The sequence below is a fragment of the Haliotis cracherodii genome, unplaced genomic scaffold (assembly GCF_022045235.1).
Source record: "Haliotis cracherodii isolate W230 unplaced genomic scaffold, xgHalCrac1.p SCAF_23, whole genome shotgun sequence".
NCBI classification, from domain to species: domain Eukaryota; kingdom Metazoa; phylum Mollusca; class Gastropoda; order Lepetellida; family Haliotidae; genus Haliotis; species Haliotis cracherodii.
Window position 1 is genome coordinate 3,951,961 of NW_027266279.1, and position 18,352 is coordinate 3,970,312.

An 18,352-nucleotide genomic window follows, 5' to 3' on the forward strand; every position below is an offset into this window, starting at 1 on the left:
GACTTGCTCAAGAAGGTACAACAAAATTGACAATAGGTCAGTGTTACGGTGAGGTATGTGCTTGTCCTACAGTGTTGTCAGATGTTATGGCCTACCTTTAGAATACCATTTCAAAAACCATTTCAAACACATCACAATCCCCAATGACATGATTTGTGAAATTGTGTTGCCAGATACACAAGTGAATTAATGCCCTGTGATGTCAGGGGTCACAGTGAGCATAAGCTGCTCTCAGTGATCTATCATCTCTACACGCTATGCAATTTTGAGAGTTTTCAATATGTGTTTACTTTATATAGCCTGCAGCGGTGCATTTTATAGCAGACGCCAGTTTATGAAGCATTTTATTTTCAATATGTACTTTTTTCAGTTTCAACTTAACTCAGGTGGATGAATGGATTGTAAACGGGAACTAATATGCATATTTTATGTTTCATATTTTCGCTTTGTTAGTTTTCATTATAATGCACCGGAATGCAGTTCATTAGGTATTAATTTATTCACAGAGCACACATCCAAAAATTGCCAGGCCGAACACTGTTTATCTACCATTGAAATAAATCAATTGGGGTTGTAACCCCTACTTTATATGCATTTTCAAGCATTGCATCTGAAGACATGAAGCCTGCAAATAAATGCACTTGTCAAGGTATTTTTGTTTATTTTAATGTTTTCACTTTTTCAGTGGCATTTATTCTTCTCACAAGAATGTTGAATTAGCGGGATAAGGTAGTTTCATGTCAAATTGTTTTGACAACAGGAAGCTCGCGGAATTTCTTTCCAATCACTTTCACCCACAAGGCCGACACTTCGTATGATTCGAAAGCTGACTCACCCCCGTGGCGTCATTCGCTATGCCTCTGCCCTCCTTACTTCCTTACGAGGATCCACAATATCCCATAAAAACCATGACATCACTGTTCGAAATACCTGCCTGCCCGACAGTCCGAGACGGTCAATTTTGCTGAAGGACAGTCAGTTTTGAAAAGCTGCACGTCCAATGGTTACTCAGTTGACAATCCACCAGTTTATTGTTATTTTCTTGTAGAATATGGAATGGGACTTGTATACCCTGCATCGGGATCACTCCTAAGTGTCCATAGACTAATGTCTATCTGTAACCTTCGTAAGTGTCCGTCACCTATTCGACCCTTTCCGCTTAGGTCCCTAGCATCTTAGGCATGACAAGGTTTTTGAACATGAGTTCGTGTATGACGGATACATACCAAAACTGGTTGTTTGTTTTTGAGACATGTGACCTACGGCATAGATCATTCTCATAATAATTTGTGATACTGTATTCTACTAGTAAAGTGCAGGGGCAGCCTGAGGGGTTGCAGATTTTCTATAAAAAATAGCAATAGAATCAACTTGAACATGTTGAAGGGATCTTCAGTTGCTGCTGTGCAGAATTGCATCCCTGAGGAGTGCCATAAACTTATGGTAGTGGGTTCGAATCGCATACGTTTTGCCAAATTATGTTTCTTGGGTTGACAGTTACAAACCTGTACTCACAGGTTCATCAAAGTGGTAAAAGTTTTAACATTAATTTAGCACTGTGATGGTGTCACATTACATAGCACTGTGATGGTGTCACATTACATAGCACTGTGATGGTGTCACATTACATAGCGCTGTCATGGTGTCACATTACATAGCGCTGTGATGGTGTCACATTACATAGCGCTATCATGGTGTCACATTACATAGTACAATCATGGTGTCACATTACATAGCACTGTCATGGTGTCACAATACATAGGGCTGTGATGGTGTCACATTACATAGCGCTGTCATGGTGTCACATTACATAGCACTGTGATGGTGTCACATTACATAGCGCTGTGTTGGTGTCACATTACATAGCACTGTGATGGTGTCACATTACATGGCGCTGTCATGGTGTCACATTACATAGGGCTGTCATGGTGTCACACTACATAGCACTGTGATGGTGTCACACTGCATAGCACTGTGATGGTGTCACATTGCATAGCACTGTCATGGTGTCACATTACATAGCACTGTGATGGTGTCACATTACATAGCACTGTCATGGTGTCACATTACATAGCAATGTCATGGTGTCACATTACATAGCGCTGTCATGGTGTCACATTACATAGGGCTATCATGGTGTCACATTACATAGCACTGTGATGGTGTCACATTACATAGCGCTGTCATGGTGTTACATTGCATAGCACTGTGTCACATTACATAGCACTGTGATGGTGTCACATTACATAGCGCTGTCATGGTGTCACATTACATAGCGCTGCCATGGTGTCACATTACATAGCGCTGTCATGGTGTCACATTACATAGCACTGTGATGGTGTCACATTGCATAGGGCTATCATGGTGTCACATTACATAGGGCTATCATGGTGTCACATTACATAGCACTGTCATGGTGTCACACTGCATAGCACTGTCATGGTGTCACATTGCATAGCACTGTCATGGCGTCACATTGCATAGCACTGTCATGGTGTCACACTACATAGCACTGTCATGGTGTCACATTGCATAGCACCGTCATGGTGTTACATTGCATAGCACTGTCATGGTGTCACATTACATAGCACTGTCATGGTGTCACATTACATAGCACTGTCATGGTGTCACATTACATAGCATTGTGATGGTGTCACACTACATAGCACTCTCATAGTGTCACACTACATAGCACTGTCATGGTGTCACATTGCATAGCACTGTCATGGTGTCACATTACATAGCCATGTCATGGTGTCACATTACATAGCTGTCATGGTGTCACATTACATAGCTGTCATGGGGTCACATTACATAGCTGTCATGGTGTCACATTGCATAGCGCTGTCATGGTGTCACATTGCATAGCGCTGTCAAGGTGTCACATTACATAGCACTGTCATAGTCAAGGTGTCACATTAGTGTAACCATAGAGACATACGTACACTTTCGGTGATATAAAAATTAACTTCACCGTTAACATGTTTAATACTTCTGCAGTGTATTCGATGAATTCTACAACAGATAAATGCAACATTCTGCATAAGTTCTGCACAATATGTGATTTTCTGCAAGACAGGTATCTTTAAGCCCTGACTGGACATTTGTGTAAAATATTCTGTGATGACGGAAAACAGCAGGGACTGTATGACCACCTGAACAAAGGATCATTATGACTGAGGACTTGAAGGCAAGGGCAAACCCTCTACTAATTTGAAAGTAGGTCATCTGTCTGTGGGACATTTTTAAAGACAGTCGCCAAGAATCTAAAACCATGTCGGTAGTCATTCATTTTAAATATTGCTAATAATCTTTCGTGAATATTGCATCACAAGCTTCCTTATATTGCAATGACGATTGGTTATTTAACTGTATGCGCATTAATGGTTGTTTCTTCAAAATATGCTTTTACAATTTAAATGTGTTTACTGAAGTATTGGTGTAGGGGGTTTGGTACATAAATAGTATTGCAGAATATCACAATTCTGAGATGTAGTGGGATACATATCACAAAACATATTGGGGCCCAAATTATATATACTTGTATGTTCTGTTGTACTTCTTCATTCAATAATCCAGACATCAGATTGTGAGATGGGTAGTATGGATAAACAAGACTACCTATTGTGTCATCATCATATATGGAATGTAAACAGTGTAAAGCGTGTTGTGCTGTTCACATGGTTTAGAGCATGTAGAGAGGAAACAAGTCCATACAAATGACTCAAGATAGTGGATATAAATTATTTAATTTTTATATGTTTATTTTTCCCTACAGCTATGGATTCCTACTTATCATATCCTGGGCTCCTAATATTTATTTCTTGGGTCCCTAAAGGCCCCTAAATAATAAATGTTAATAGTTTTCCCTGCAAACCAATATTTTTTATCCTAATTTAATAATATTACTTGATTCATTTGCAGTTATGTTTATGAAACTAATAGTATTAACATTGTCATTATGGAACAGTTGTGTAAGGACGCTGAATTCCACTAACAGGATTGATCAGTGATCTGCTGGTGCTACATCACCCAAGTCAGATTCTGTTTGGTTTAGTAAGCTGAGCTTATTGTAGTAATAGTCAACATAAGAACACTAAAATCAAATAAAAATGTTGAGCCATTGAGATTGTATTTTTCAAAGCATGATGCCCCTAAAAATATCACTCTTTACAATTCCAAGTATTCAAATTTTTCTGAATATGCAGTCGAGTTAACAACCAGCCTTGCCTATCTCACAGTCCCTGAACCATATTATTCTTCTCCCCAGCCCTTTCTGTAATCCAAAAGCCTCAAATGAAATGGCTTCTTATCAATGAGGACGCCCATTTTGGATTTTTGCTTATGGGTCACATTTGATAATTCACAGGCAGCTGTCATAAAGCTGAGATATTGCAGAGTGTGCCAATAAGCAACAAACAGTGATTCCTGGTTTGTTCTGATTTTGTTTCTAGGTTTGTCAGGACCATAACGGTGCTAGTGGTTGTCACCAAAGCTGACACACTGTGATATAACTGGAAGTTATTGCAGTGTTTTCACTCTCTCTCACTCACTCTCACATTAAACGAAAAGGTACATAAAAACATGATTCTACATGGTCTCTTGGTTCCATGTTGCCTGAAACGCAAGTACTTTTCCTGATGCATCATGTGTCACTGTCCTTGATCCTTGGCCTGATCCATGACCTGGGGGATTTACATAACATGGCTATTGTGTAGTGTAAGAAAGATGGGTGTGTGGCAAGCGTAAAAGGATATACAGGTTTATGACACTACACCATAGTTATAGGCAACCAAATACATCGGGTAGTCAGCATTAAGAAAACAAACGAATCAAATTTGTTAAAATGTGGGTAAATAGGTGTATGTTGTTTCTGTAGTCTTCATCTTATCTGTTATCATGCTCATGACTGCTTTCAATTAAATTTTGAGCAGGTTTATACAGTTTTCGACTTAGTGTACCTTATTACATATTACAATTTGTGTTTTATTTCTGTTTTGTTTACTGCAACATTTTCATTTAAAACTCTTTATAAAATGTTGCCATGAACCTTTTTGTTAGTGGTCAGGCTCGCTGACTTGGTTGAAGCATGTCATCGATCCCAATTGCGTGGGGGGGCACAGGTGGCCCAGTCGTCTAAGGCGCCGCAATTCACTGTGCAGAGTTGCGTTCCTTGTACCGACAGAAGCCTATGGTTGTGGGTTCGAATCCTGGTTCGCCCCGATTATGTTTCTAGGTTTGTCAGCACCATACCCGTGCTCGTGGGTTTCACCGAAGTGGTAAACGTCTGAGACCTGCATCACTTCGGGCTTTCCTCCAACATTAAGCTGACACGCCGTGATATAACTGGAATACTGTTAAAAGCGGCGTTAAACCCAACTCACTCACACTCACCAATTCAGTGGATGGATGCTCATGATATCAATCACTGGATTGTCTGGTCCAGACTTGATTATTTACAGACCGCCGTCATATGTCTGGAATATTGCTGAATGCGGCGTAAAACAACCAACAAACAAACCTTTTCTTAGTCATAAGCAGCTGGACTCTGGCTGTTGCCACCACCGATAGCAATGATTTTCTAATGACTAGTACACAAGGATTGTTGACATTAGAGATTTTCTTCCATGGACTAAAAGTCACTTCTTCCAAATGGCTCAAGGGAATTCTTTGGCACATATCTTAAAAAGGTCAAAGTCATGAAATACCCTACAACATCAATTTAAGGTCATCTGAGATAAAAATACAACAGAAGTTGTCTCATATTTTCTTTTAATATAGCGCAAAGATAATTGGCATTAATGGATGTCCTACAATGGTCTTTTTCCACATTGATGACTGGTATTCTTTTGGCTCTTGTTGTGAGAACGTCATACATCTTTACAAATCCTGCCACATCTTATGTTGGTGCAATGTCAATCAAAGGTCAAGGTCATCTTTAAGGTTATTGTGAAATATGACTATTATATTTTTTGCCAGTTGCTGTTTAACTTTTACTTGTACAGTCCGAAGATTTGATAATTGTAGTATATTTTGTCTGAAAGAACAGCTGCAACACTGTATTGTTTCATCTTTTTGTCTGCAAACCGATATTATACCCACCCTATAATAAACAGCTACATCATGTACATTGTATACATTTGTTTGTTATGAAGAGAACAATACATTAATGATTCACCCTGGGGTCCAGCCTTGCGTCTGGAAACTTAGATCCTTGATCATAACATGGAAATGGTTCAGATCTTTATGCTGCGTTTGTATCTAGAGAAGTACACATTCATACTGTCAGATTTGCCATCCACCCTTTTTAAATATTGAGTCAAAATTATGACATATTTGCAGAATTATATGCATGTACAATGCAAATGTATATTTTGCCTCTTGTTTACATTGCAGGATAAACCATTTGACCCATGAACCCCACTGTTTATAAACAAACATGGCCTCGCCCTCGTCATTTGACAATCGAGTCAGAATTAACCATCGGGAATCTGGATAAACTACAGGGATAATTGCTATCATTATCAAAAGAACAGTCTAATATGCTGAAAATCAGTGTCTAACTGTGACGTAGCTAAGGCATTTTAAAAGTTTTGGCATCTTTGGAGATATAAATTTCGAAACAATTTTACGAGAACACGAGTCCTAGTCAAGCGGGATCAGTAGCCATATCTGTGCTTGTAGACCTCTGCGGCTTGAAACCTTCTGCACAAATTAAAATAGTTTGATTTGGCCGAAATATGTTTGAATTGTTACCTTGTTTCGTTTTGTCGCTGTGTGTACATCTGACTACACTTCTGAACGTTATGACAGGACAGACCGACTGTCAACAACGTCTGACCGTGTCCGTGACGTCTCATAGACTAGGGTTAGAGTGGCTTCCCTTTTACAAAGGGCAGCTACTTTAGCGGACAGACCGATGGATTGCCGCGAAAGGCAATTAAAAACAATTGTTGTTTTGCGTATATGTTACTTCGCCACTGTATAAGAAACAGATTTCACTATATTGGCTACTGTCACTGTTCGACTGACACATCACTTACCATGTGACGTAATAAATATTAATGTGCGCATTCCAGGAAAATTGCAATGTTTCGGTAATGTTTGTGAGAGAGGGAAAGCGATTTTGAAGCACAGAATTAAAGAATGACATTATATGATAAAGAGGTTATTAAGGCTTGCTAAATACAATGTTTATTCCTAATGCAGGATATTTACCATCCCAAAACACACTCGCGTGATAACCTCTATTTATATGATCTGATGTGTAACATGATCTGGTGTTACATGATCTGGTATATTACATGATTTGGTATGTTACATGATTTGGTATATTACATGATCTGATGTATTACATGATCTGGTATATTGCATGATCTGGTATGTTACATGATTTGGTATATTACATGATCTGATGTACAGTGTTCCCTCGTTATTGCGCCCTTCAATATAGCGCTAACTCGGTTATAGTGCGCCGTAAAGCATGGCTCTCAAAATTTACAAACATTTTCAATAAACTCAAGTTTTCCAATGACACGATGTTTTCCCCCATCTCAGAAAACATCAGCTGCTGACCGTGATCACGTAACACCGGAAATACCAGTCAACAAATCTCAACTGAAGTACGCAATTTAATCCTATTATAATAAAATGTGGTAATATAAAAAAATGTTCATTGTTTATCTGGACTGATGTTTACAATAAAAATGTTTTAATTATATTCAAAATTTCATTCAATAATGTTTACAATAATTTCGGCGAAATCGTATGCAAAGTGATCGGTAACTCGCACAACTCACCGTTATTAACAGCAACCACGGTCAGATTACCGCTACTGACGCCTTGAAACGAACTTTAGTTGCAAGAGAATGGATATACATATCATTAATGCCGCACCATGACCCACTAAAAGTCATATTTGAGGCAGTTTGACAATTCGCCATCGCCATCGAAATACATGTTAATAATAATAATTTCAGATACAATTTCTTCCGACCATTGAATCAAATTTCTTTAAAGTGGTATCACTGGGTATGTTTTAACTGAATCACCGGTAGATTGGGAACGTGTGCACAGCTGATAGCTATTTCCGGCTTAGTTTACGAGAAAATACACATGGTAATCTTAATCTCTGCATATAAAACAATGCCTTTGAGAGCAGGAAATACATTTTAAATGGTAAATCATCATGTCTAGTGATGATTTATATAAAATTTCATACTTTTATTGACCCATTTTGTTATAGATCTGGATCTCTCTACCTGCTTATTCACCTGAAGGGGTACTATGTGTTTTGTTTTTTTGAAAGTGCATATTATACTCGATAAATTTTTTTTTACATTATGAATCTTAAATAACTTCTATTCTAATATTTTTTGAAACTCTGAAATGTGCAATGTAGATCGTGTTAGGTAGGCAAAGCATGTATACTGTTTTGTTGGTCATCTACCACCTACGACTCGACCTTCATTATACCGCTGATCATCTATAACGCTCATCAATTGTTTGGACCCCGAAGGTAGTGTTGTAACGAGGGATCACTGTATTACATGATCTGATGTATTACATGGCCTGGTATGTTACATGATCTTGTATATTGCATGATCTGGTATGTTACATGATTTGGTATATTACATGATCTGATCTATTACATGATGTGATGTATTACATGACCTGGTATGTTACATGATTTGGTATATTACATGATCTGATCTATTACATGATGTGATGTATTACATGACCTGGTATGTTACATGATCTGGTATATTACATGATCTGATGGATTACATCAGAGCTCCAGATGAGCTTTTGGTGTTGTGGGTATTTTACGCATGCATTTTAAAATCATTGGGTATCAGTAATTCTATCTGGGTATTCAAATTTCTGTTACCCTTTTAATTTTTACACATGTCATTGTCATGATTGTGGGTATTTAAGTTAAATATTTAAAAACACTATTCATCTAGTCCCCGCAAACTGGTGTCGTGTGGGTTCAATAGCTTTATAGGACTCAAAAATACCACGATACTTCCACAAGAAAGTGTGATGGCAAATGATCATGATGTAACTGTCATCGTGGAGTTTGGCAAGGTTGACGGAATGTCCGTTTATAATTTCAAAATAAGTTGTTGATTTGCTAATCGAATACGCAGGGTTACTTCACAATATTTTGATGATACGCACAAGTTTTATTTTTGTAGCATATCTGTAATGTTCGTTGTGTATTTGATATGCTTGGATTTGATTTTACTGCGTATTTCTGCATTCTGATACATATTTTACGCAGATACGCAGCTTATCTGGGGCTCTGTACATGATCTGATGTATTACATGATCTGATGTATTACATGATCTGGTATGTTACATGATCTGATCTATTACATGATCTGATGTATTACATGATCTGGTATATATTAATTGATATGATATTATATGATCGTATGTATTACATGGTCTGATTACATGATCTGATGTTTAACATGGTCTGATTGTTTACATGGTCTGATGTATTACATTATCTGTTCACATGATCTGATGTTTTACATGATTTGACTGTTTACCTGATCTGATATGTTTCATGACCTGACTGTTCACATGTTCTGTTTTCAGGGTCTAAGCTGAAGATGGGACAGACTGGTCCACCACCGATGAAGTCGGATCGAATTTACATCAATCCGGGGGAGGAGGATCAAATGGTAGGAAATGTTGCCATGGTGATCATTCAATATGTTGCAGATTCAATCAGATATGTCAAAGAAACTGATTTTGACAGAATTGAGTGAAAAGTTGGCACTGCATTATGTGATCAATCTATCATACAACCAGTTTATCAAAAGATTCAGAAATGTTCAAATGTCTATTTTGAAAAATTCATTCTTCACTTTTTTTATTTATATTCAATTAACTAAATGCAGCCCAGTGTTAAAAACAGAAGTAATATCAGTGATTTACCTGGGTCTGTCTACAGTCAAGTCTGGGAGACTCACAAGTATATTTTGGGTGTCCAAGGCATGAATGTGGGACTACAAGGCTGCGATCTATGTCATGCTTCACTTGATTTCCATGTTTTTTTATTGATTTTTTAATATCATTGCAGATGTTCAGTTGCCTTTAGCCTGTTTTAGATGGGTATTTAAGTTCTCAGATAAAAGAAAATCCACAATTGACACTCAGATCTTTTAGTTTATTTCTTGCCTGAAAACAAAATGTCAGATATGTAACAAGCAAGCTACAGTTTTGATAAATTTAGTGATTAAAAAAGCCATGCTTCTTTGCGTCTTTGCTTTGTAAACTATTTGCATCCAATCTCAGATTGTATGTGTATGTCTTGCAATATTTTTCGTCTGGTTAGTCCCAGAACCTTGTCTTGTTTTTTGTCACAAATAAATCAAACTTGTCGTTTATCAATCACTGTTTTTTGCTTCACTGGAAAATGGCTGGAATATTGTTGAGGATAGTGTGAAACAACAAAGAAAGAAACAAACCTGGTGCATGACTTTAATTAGACCTGCTCAGAGGCTGATATCAAGCCCCAAGTCCTCAGGAAATGTCACAATTAGTCTTTAGTTCTGATGACATAAAGTGTCCATAGTTCCTATCTCTTCTGAAGGCTTTATAGGATTCTTTTTTTATTGTTTTTATTCACTACTAATGTGAACAAAGAAAAAATACTTTGTGCCCCATATCAGGGGATGGTGATAATGCTGTTTTCTTGTTTTTCAAATGATCTGTCATATTTACAACAAATGTCATCAAAACAGTGAACATTTGGCCTATTGTAATGATAATAAGCTAATGTTCATGTCTAGAATTAACCCTGCAAAACAAGAATAAATATCCTTGTAATGAGCTCTATATAGAGACATGGCTGTGGTTGAATTGTTCATGTCTTCATGCGTGTGGTAAGATTGACCAATCAGGTGTGCTTATTCATGAACTGATAGCTGTTATCAGAACACAAGCGAAGCAAGGGTACTGGCAAGGGTAATCTGGTGCTTGGATGACATGAAATGTTCACAACACGTGATAACCTGTTTATTCCAACAGCTGTTGCAGGATGTTGCGTCCAGCACTACAAGTGTACACTGACCTGCTTGCCAATAGATATGAAAACTGTTTTGCAACAAATTTATGTTAGTCACCAATGTTGAGAGACCAACTGTTTGATATTCAGAGGGGTGGAGGGTGGTGGTTTGTTTAGGACCTGGGCATTTTATTTGGGATAGATTCTCAATTTTCATTCAGCCCTTCAAGACGTATTTATTTTTCTTGGGTAAAACCTAACAACATTTTGAGAGTATGTTCCCAGCCCCCTCCCCTCCCAGAAACTCTAATTGTGTGTTGAAGTCCAAAATTCAGTGATTATGTTTCTTGCTTCAATGTCAGCGTCAACCATTTGCTCATGGGTTTCACCAAAATGGTAAATATCTAATGACCTGCAACACTTGCGGCTTTGCTGAGTCATCGATCTATCACAGTGACATGACTAAAATACTGTTGGAAGCAGTATTAAATCAGACTTACTCACCTGAAATCACAGGTTTCCTTGTCATGACCCAATTAAAATAATAGAAAGAACATATGACATACTTACCTTAAATCATGAGAGTGTGGAAGGTCAGTGGTTCGATCCCCAACCCCGTCATACCCAAAGATGTTAAACAATGATACTTATTGTTACCCTGCCTGCCCAGCATGATGTCTCAGTGGGCTAGCACTATTCAATCGGCATTAGTCTGGACCAGAACAAGCTGCCAGTGTGCATGGTGTGACCTCATATGAGTTTTTGCAATAGTTTTTTCACAATTAATAACATGGTACTCTGATCAACCAATCAGAGAGCATGTCCTAAACAAAAGAAGGAAGTAAACAATTCACTTCTGTTAGTTGCCTTGGTAGTACCTGTAGTGGTTACACTGTTTCAAAGATACAGTTCCCTAAATGCCTGCCTTGAATAGACCCCGTGGTCCAATTATCCTCTGCCTTGATTAAACACCTGATCCAATGACCCTCTGCCTTGAATAAACACTGGGTCCATTGGCCCTCTGCCTTCAATGGACACCTAATCCAATGACCCTCTGCCTTTAATAAACACCTGATCCAATGACCTTCTGCCTTGAATAAACACTGGGTCCAGTGGCCCTCTGCATTGAATAAACGCCTGGTCCAATGGCCCTCTGCATTGAATAAACGCCTGGTCCAGTGGCCCTCTGCATTGAATAAATGCCTGGTCCAATGACCCTTTGCGAAACAATGCCTGTGACGTCAGAGGTCATCGAGTGAGCATTCGCTCTTTCCAGTAATCTGTCATCTCTACACGCAATGTCATTGAATACGTGTTGAGAGTTTTGAATATTTGTTTACTTAATATAGCCTGCAGTGGCGCATTTTATAGCAAGCGCTAGTTTACAAAAGCACATGTTCTTTTTATGCATTTTTTATTTTGTTTTTCTCGTAATTCAAGTGGCTAAAATGGTTATAAATGGGAACTAATATTAATATATATTAATTTTTCTGTTCATTAACATTCATTATTATGCACAAGTATGCAGTTTATTAGTGAACATATCCAAATGTCGCCAGTGCTAGGGTAGGTTATCCCGAACTCTTTCCTTAGCCCTTGGATCCCCTCTACGATCAATCACCCCTTTATGATCATTTGGGTTAGAGACCCGTTTAGTGGCTATTATAGATTCTATAGCGGCTCCTAATATTCATCATACTACAACGTTGAGTAAAAAGGATGAAATGGTTTTGTGTTTAATATTTTGGCTCCTGGAAACTGTCCTGGAACATTCACATAAGCCATTTTCACTGGCAACATTTTTTCAGTACTGATTCAAAAGCGAACTCACTGTTTTGTCATCACTAGCCATGCTCATGCCTCCCTCATTCCTAACTATTATCCACATCATCCTTACAGTGTTCCCTACCACACTTTTCTGTCACAAAAATCAGCTGACGATTTATTAAATACCATGTCATTCATGGGTACTCTCGAGTTCGACGTCTCACTTATGACGCCTGGAGCCATTTTCAGTTCGCGCCATATCAGCTCATTCCTCACCACTCGGTATGTTGTAGATAACTGAATGAGACGAGTGTGCCAAATAGCATCGGGATCATTCATAAGTGTCCGTAGACTAAAGTCACGAGACACCATGCCTACCTGTAACCTTCTTAAGTGTCCGTCACCTATTCGACCCTTTTCGTTCAGTTTCGTAGTTGACTACATTTCTTGGAATTTGTCATGTGAGATTGGTCTAGTGCTGGCTTTTAAAGCTTCATTAGGCCTAGCTTTGATGAAATAAATTATTTGAATACACTGGTCACCATCGAGGCTCACACGCTCTCGATCGCAAAAACTTTGTTGACACAAACTACAAGTCAAACTACAACAAATAGGACTTTTAACGAGTCATAGTATGGCAGTTATGATATATGTATCCATTCCCTGTCAACTAAAGTTTGTTTCAAGGCATCAATGGTGATAATCTGACCGTGGTTGCTGTAAATAATGTGTTGTGTGATGTACCGATCCCTTTACACACAGTTTTGCTGGGGGAACATCGTGTCAGTGTAAAACTAAAAATTAAGAATTTTATATGTAAATAAATACTTAGAGCCATGTGTTACCGCCCTATAACCGAGTTAGCGCAATGTTGAGAGGCGCAATAGCGAGGAAACACTGCCGTGATCCTTCGCTACAACGAGACCTTTGGGTATCTCTGATTCTCAGTTCTGTAGTTGTTAAATTTTACTGAATTTAATAGCTTGATTTTGGTCAAGTACATTTTAAAATAGGGCAAGTAAGAATGTTGGTCATAATTGCTTTTGGTCAAGTAACATTTGATATAAATTTGCAACCCCTGCTCCTGTATACGTCAGACAGGAGTAAAAGTAACAGTCAGATGATTTGTTCGGGGGCATTTGTCATCTTCTGATGACTTGATTTGTTTTCAATGAACAAAAGTTATCCAGTGTCAATGAGCCAAAAGTGGGGTATAAGTAGCCAAGATTCATTTCTGAATTTCACCAGACTGGGGGTACGGTATATGTCATTTCCTGATGATGTTATACCAAGGAATTCCTTCCATTCGTCTGTCCCTCCTTTTTTTGTGACCTATTACTTCATATAATCTTTTCCAATTGTGGGTACAGTTTCTATACGAATAGGAGAGATGCAGTGCAAAGTTTGTTTTTAATATTTGGATTTTCTGAAAAGAAAATCAGCTATTTTTCATTGTTTTACTTAAATTGTTTTTAACTGAAACATTTGTGCGACCTATAACTAGAAAACTACTTCATGGATTCTTTTAAAATTTAGGGAACAGTTCCATACTAACAGAAGAGATGCAGTGCAAAGTTAGATTTTGATATGTGTATTTTCTTCAAAAATATATGGTGTGTTTTGAACTTCTGTTGGAGTTGTGTGAGCCCTGCTTACATTTTGTCTTGTTTTATCCTTAAGTAGGGGCATTCTGGTATAAAACCTTATACAGTTGTCAAGCAAGAATTGCTCATCAAACAACTGGGATGAGTGGCTAGGATTATAAACTGTGAAAATAAAGATCTCTTAATTTTTGTCATTGTTTATACATGTATCAGGGCTGTTATGATTCACTCGTGTATTCGGTGAATTGAGCCGTATCCATTCATGAATTGAATTCCTTATTCGTGATAGAATCGAATATTTATGAATATGCAGTCATGTTTATTTACATACCCTGTATCTGAATATATCCATAAGAACATGTTATATGCTTAGATTTCTTCATAGACAACACTCTTATAATATTTAATTTGACAGTAATGTTGTCACTGGTCATTGTTGCATTTGAGCAGATACTAGTACCTGGATAAGGGAAGTATGTAAATGTATAATATGTTAATAATTAACAAAACCAAATAATTCGTATTGCTTTTGTTTCATTGAATATGACAAATAATACATCAACTGCTGACTTGTTTTTGTATTCATGCATTAATATTCGCATTCGTTACCCTATATTCGTGACACAAATCAATTCGCCTCATTGTGTATTCATTGCAGCCCAAGTTATTATAGTGATCCCTCGTGACAGCGCTACCTTCGGGGTCTAAATAATTGATGAGTGTTATGAACAATCAGCGGTTTAACTAAGGTGGAGTCATCAGAGGTATAGATAACCAACACAACATGTTCGGCCTACCTAACAGGATCTTCGCTGCATGCTGCACTCCCGAGTTTGAAAACAGACTAAAATATTGTAGTTGTTTATGATTCATAGTGTTAAATAGGGGGACAAAAAATAGATTTACAGCATTAGGAACTAACAGTTTTTGCCCAACGGTCCTGAAAATGATAACACATAACCAAACCCTCAAAAAGGGCTGATTTCTACTAGTCCTTGTGATACCTTAACTATTGGGCAGTTTGGAAAGGACTATAGGACTAGTGCCAATTTCTAATGCTGATTTATTGAGTGTTATGTGCACTAAAAAACTACATTGTATTCCATCAGCCAATTCAGGTGAATGAACAGATATAAAACAGACTTGGTCAATAAAGATTTGAAAATTGAGGTAAAACATCACTAGACATGATTATTTACCATTCAATCTCTTTAAAATCAGATCTTAGTTCTCGCTACCGCTAAACAAAGATCAGAGGACATCCCATTACAGGTCATGTCAGACCAACCTTGCGCGAACTTTGACGGACCAATGGAATGACCAATCAGAAGGCAGCTTTCTCGTGCTTTACGGCACTAATTTCAAATTGGCGACTACGCTTCGAAACATATTTTGACAAATTCTCGATTACAAATTTGAAACCTGAACAAAAGAACATTCTGGAAAGGCTAATATATGGACTAGATTGTATGGATACAGTCGTTAAACCCTTAACTACCGTTCGGAGTCAAAGTTTTCGAGGCTGCATGATCAGAAATCACATTCCGACTGTCACTTTCATAATATGGTAAGAGATGTTCTGATTGGTCGGATGAAAGGTCGTTCTGACGTGACCCCTAATGGGATGTCTTCAGATCTTGGTTTAGCGGTAGTGAGAACTGAGGTCTGATTTACCATTTAAATTGTATTTCCTACTTGTTTTATATGCCAAGATAAGGATAACCTTACGTGTTGCACCACAATATACCATTGCACCAGTAATACCGCACACCCTTAAGGGCGGGGAAGAATAACAGTGAGTTGAGGCACCATTTCCCAGAAATTTATGTAATCAATATAGAATAAATTTTTGAATAAAATTTATAGAAAATATTACAAATATAAGTCCAGGTATACAATGATGTGATTTCTGGAACAGAATATGGTGGCCCAGTGGTCAGAGCACATCTCATCAGTCTTTGTTTGAGTCCCACTTGGGTACAATGTATGAAGCTCTTTCTTTGTGTCTCTTGTTGTGATATGATTCAGTAATGGCAAAAGACAACTAATACTAGGATCAGTTGGTTACAGAATGGTTTGATTCAGCTCATGTCAAACCCTGGTTTGTCCAATCCAGATTTGATTCTGATCTTGTAAGATAACTGACAGACTGCAGTGTGAAACAACAATCCCCCAAAATCCCACTCACCCACCCACCCACCCACCCACCCACCCACCCACTCACTCACTCACTCACTCACTCACTCACTCACTCACTCACTCACTCACTCACTCACTCACTCACTCACTCACTCACTCACTCACTCACTCACTCACTCACTGTTGCAGGAAATCTCCGGGTTTAGGCCCCATACACTGAAGAAAGCTGTCGTGTGGTTCTTCATCATCATCACGGTCGGGCTGCTGCGACTCTTCTTCTACTGGCTGCCACATCTGTTTATTAAGGCCACCCACTCCAGGTGCTCACTGGCCGAGGCTACAACAGTGCTACTGAAGGTAAGGCCACCGACTCCAGGTGCTCACTGGCCGAGACTACAACAGTGTTACTGAAGGTAAGGCCACCGACTCCAGGTGCTCACTTGCCGTGGCTACAACAGTGTTACTGAAGGTAAGGTCACCCACTCCAGGTGCTCTCTGGCCGAGACTACAACAGTGTTACTGAAGGTAAGGTCACCCACTCCAGGTGCTCACTGGCCGAGGCTACAACAGTGTTACTGAAGGTAAGGCCACCCACTCCAGGTGCTCACTGGCCGAGGCTACAACAGTGTTACTGAAGGTTAGGCCACCAACTCCAGGTGCTGACTGGCCGAGGCTACAAAAGTGTTACTGAAGGTAAGGTCACCCACTCCAGGTGCTCACTGGCCGAGGCTACAACAGTGTTACTGAAGGTAAGGCCACCCACTCCAGGTGCTCACTGGCCGAGGCTACAACAGTGTAACTGAAGGTAAGGCCACCCACTCCAGGTGCTCACTGGCCAGGGTTGCAACTATGTTACTGACAGTGCCTGTAACATTCTTCAGTTGTGCAGTGCATAGTATTGGATCCGCTGCTTGTGGGTTTAAGTCCTATATTCTTCCTGATTATTATTTATTTATATGAAAGCACTAGAGTGGTAAACATGCGGTCCTCTAACAAGCTGAAAATGTTCTCAGAGCTCAACACAACTATTGCCTCATCGTGATATGGCTGAAACTATGCTAAGGTAGCTTTAGATTTGAACTCCCTCGACTCACTCTCTTGATATATTTCCAGGATCAGTGGAAGGAATGGTTCAAGTCAAACATCTGCATCATGATTACCAGAGATGGAGCACAGTAAGTTGTATACCTTGATTCGGGTAAACATGATGGGCCTTAAAGGGCTACATTTTGGATTTGTATCATGTAAAAATAATAATGTGGAGATTATATATAATATGTATATGTGATATGATATCCAAATGAAAACGTGAAATGCAACAGGCATGTTGCTGTGAACTATAGGTTTTGGTGTGTTTGAGGGTTAGGAAGCGATATTTTACAATTTCACATCTTTACTTGTGCCTTGGGTCCCCATTACTATCTCAGAGTTAGGGTTCTTTTAATGTCAGTGTGCAATGATGCTTTAAATGCAAAAAAAAGGTATGGTTCACTCTTTTCACTAACGTGAAACAAGTGTCATGTTCATTCTTTTTGTGACTGTCACACCTAACTGGTGTTCAGAAATAAGCAGGCAAGCCAAGGGGTCCTTGTCTTAATCCTGATGTTAAAAGATGCAGATTTGTGGAATTTGAATGCCTCAGGACCCAAGGACCCCAGGACCTCCCATAATTTTGAGCACTGCTGACCAACATTGTGTTGCTCTTGCTGTTGATTGTATTCTTCTGTTACAGACCTGATCCAAAGGCGCCAGACAAGGCTATATCATACAACACCTCACATCAGGAATCAAATCTACAAGCTACAGTATGTATTTTCGA

At 38.7% G+C, this 18,352-nt stretch overlaps 1 protein-coding gene across 1 annotated transcript in view; it reads left to right on the forward strand.

Moving 5' to 3' along the window:
* LOC139471843 (polyamine-transporting ATPase 13A3-like) overlaps positions 1-18,352 on the forward strand; it is a 49,032-nt gene that overhangs the window by 1,726 nt on the left and 28,954 nt on the right. The window contains exons 2-5 of the mRNA XM_071254341.1: positions 9,610-9,695; positions 16,723-16,890; positions 17,647-17,708; positions 18,266-18,338. Coding sequence (XP_071110442.1) covers positions 9,610-9,695; positions 16,723-16,890; positions 17,647-17,708; positions 18,266-18,338 — 389 coding nt within the window. The remainder of the gene's footprint in view (positions 1-9,609; positions 9,696-16,722; positions 16,891-17,646; positions 17,709-18,265; positions 18,339-18,352) is intronic.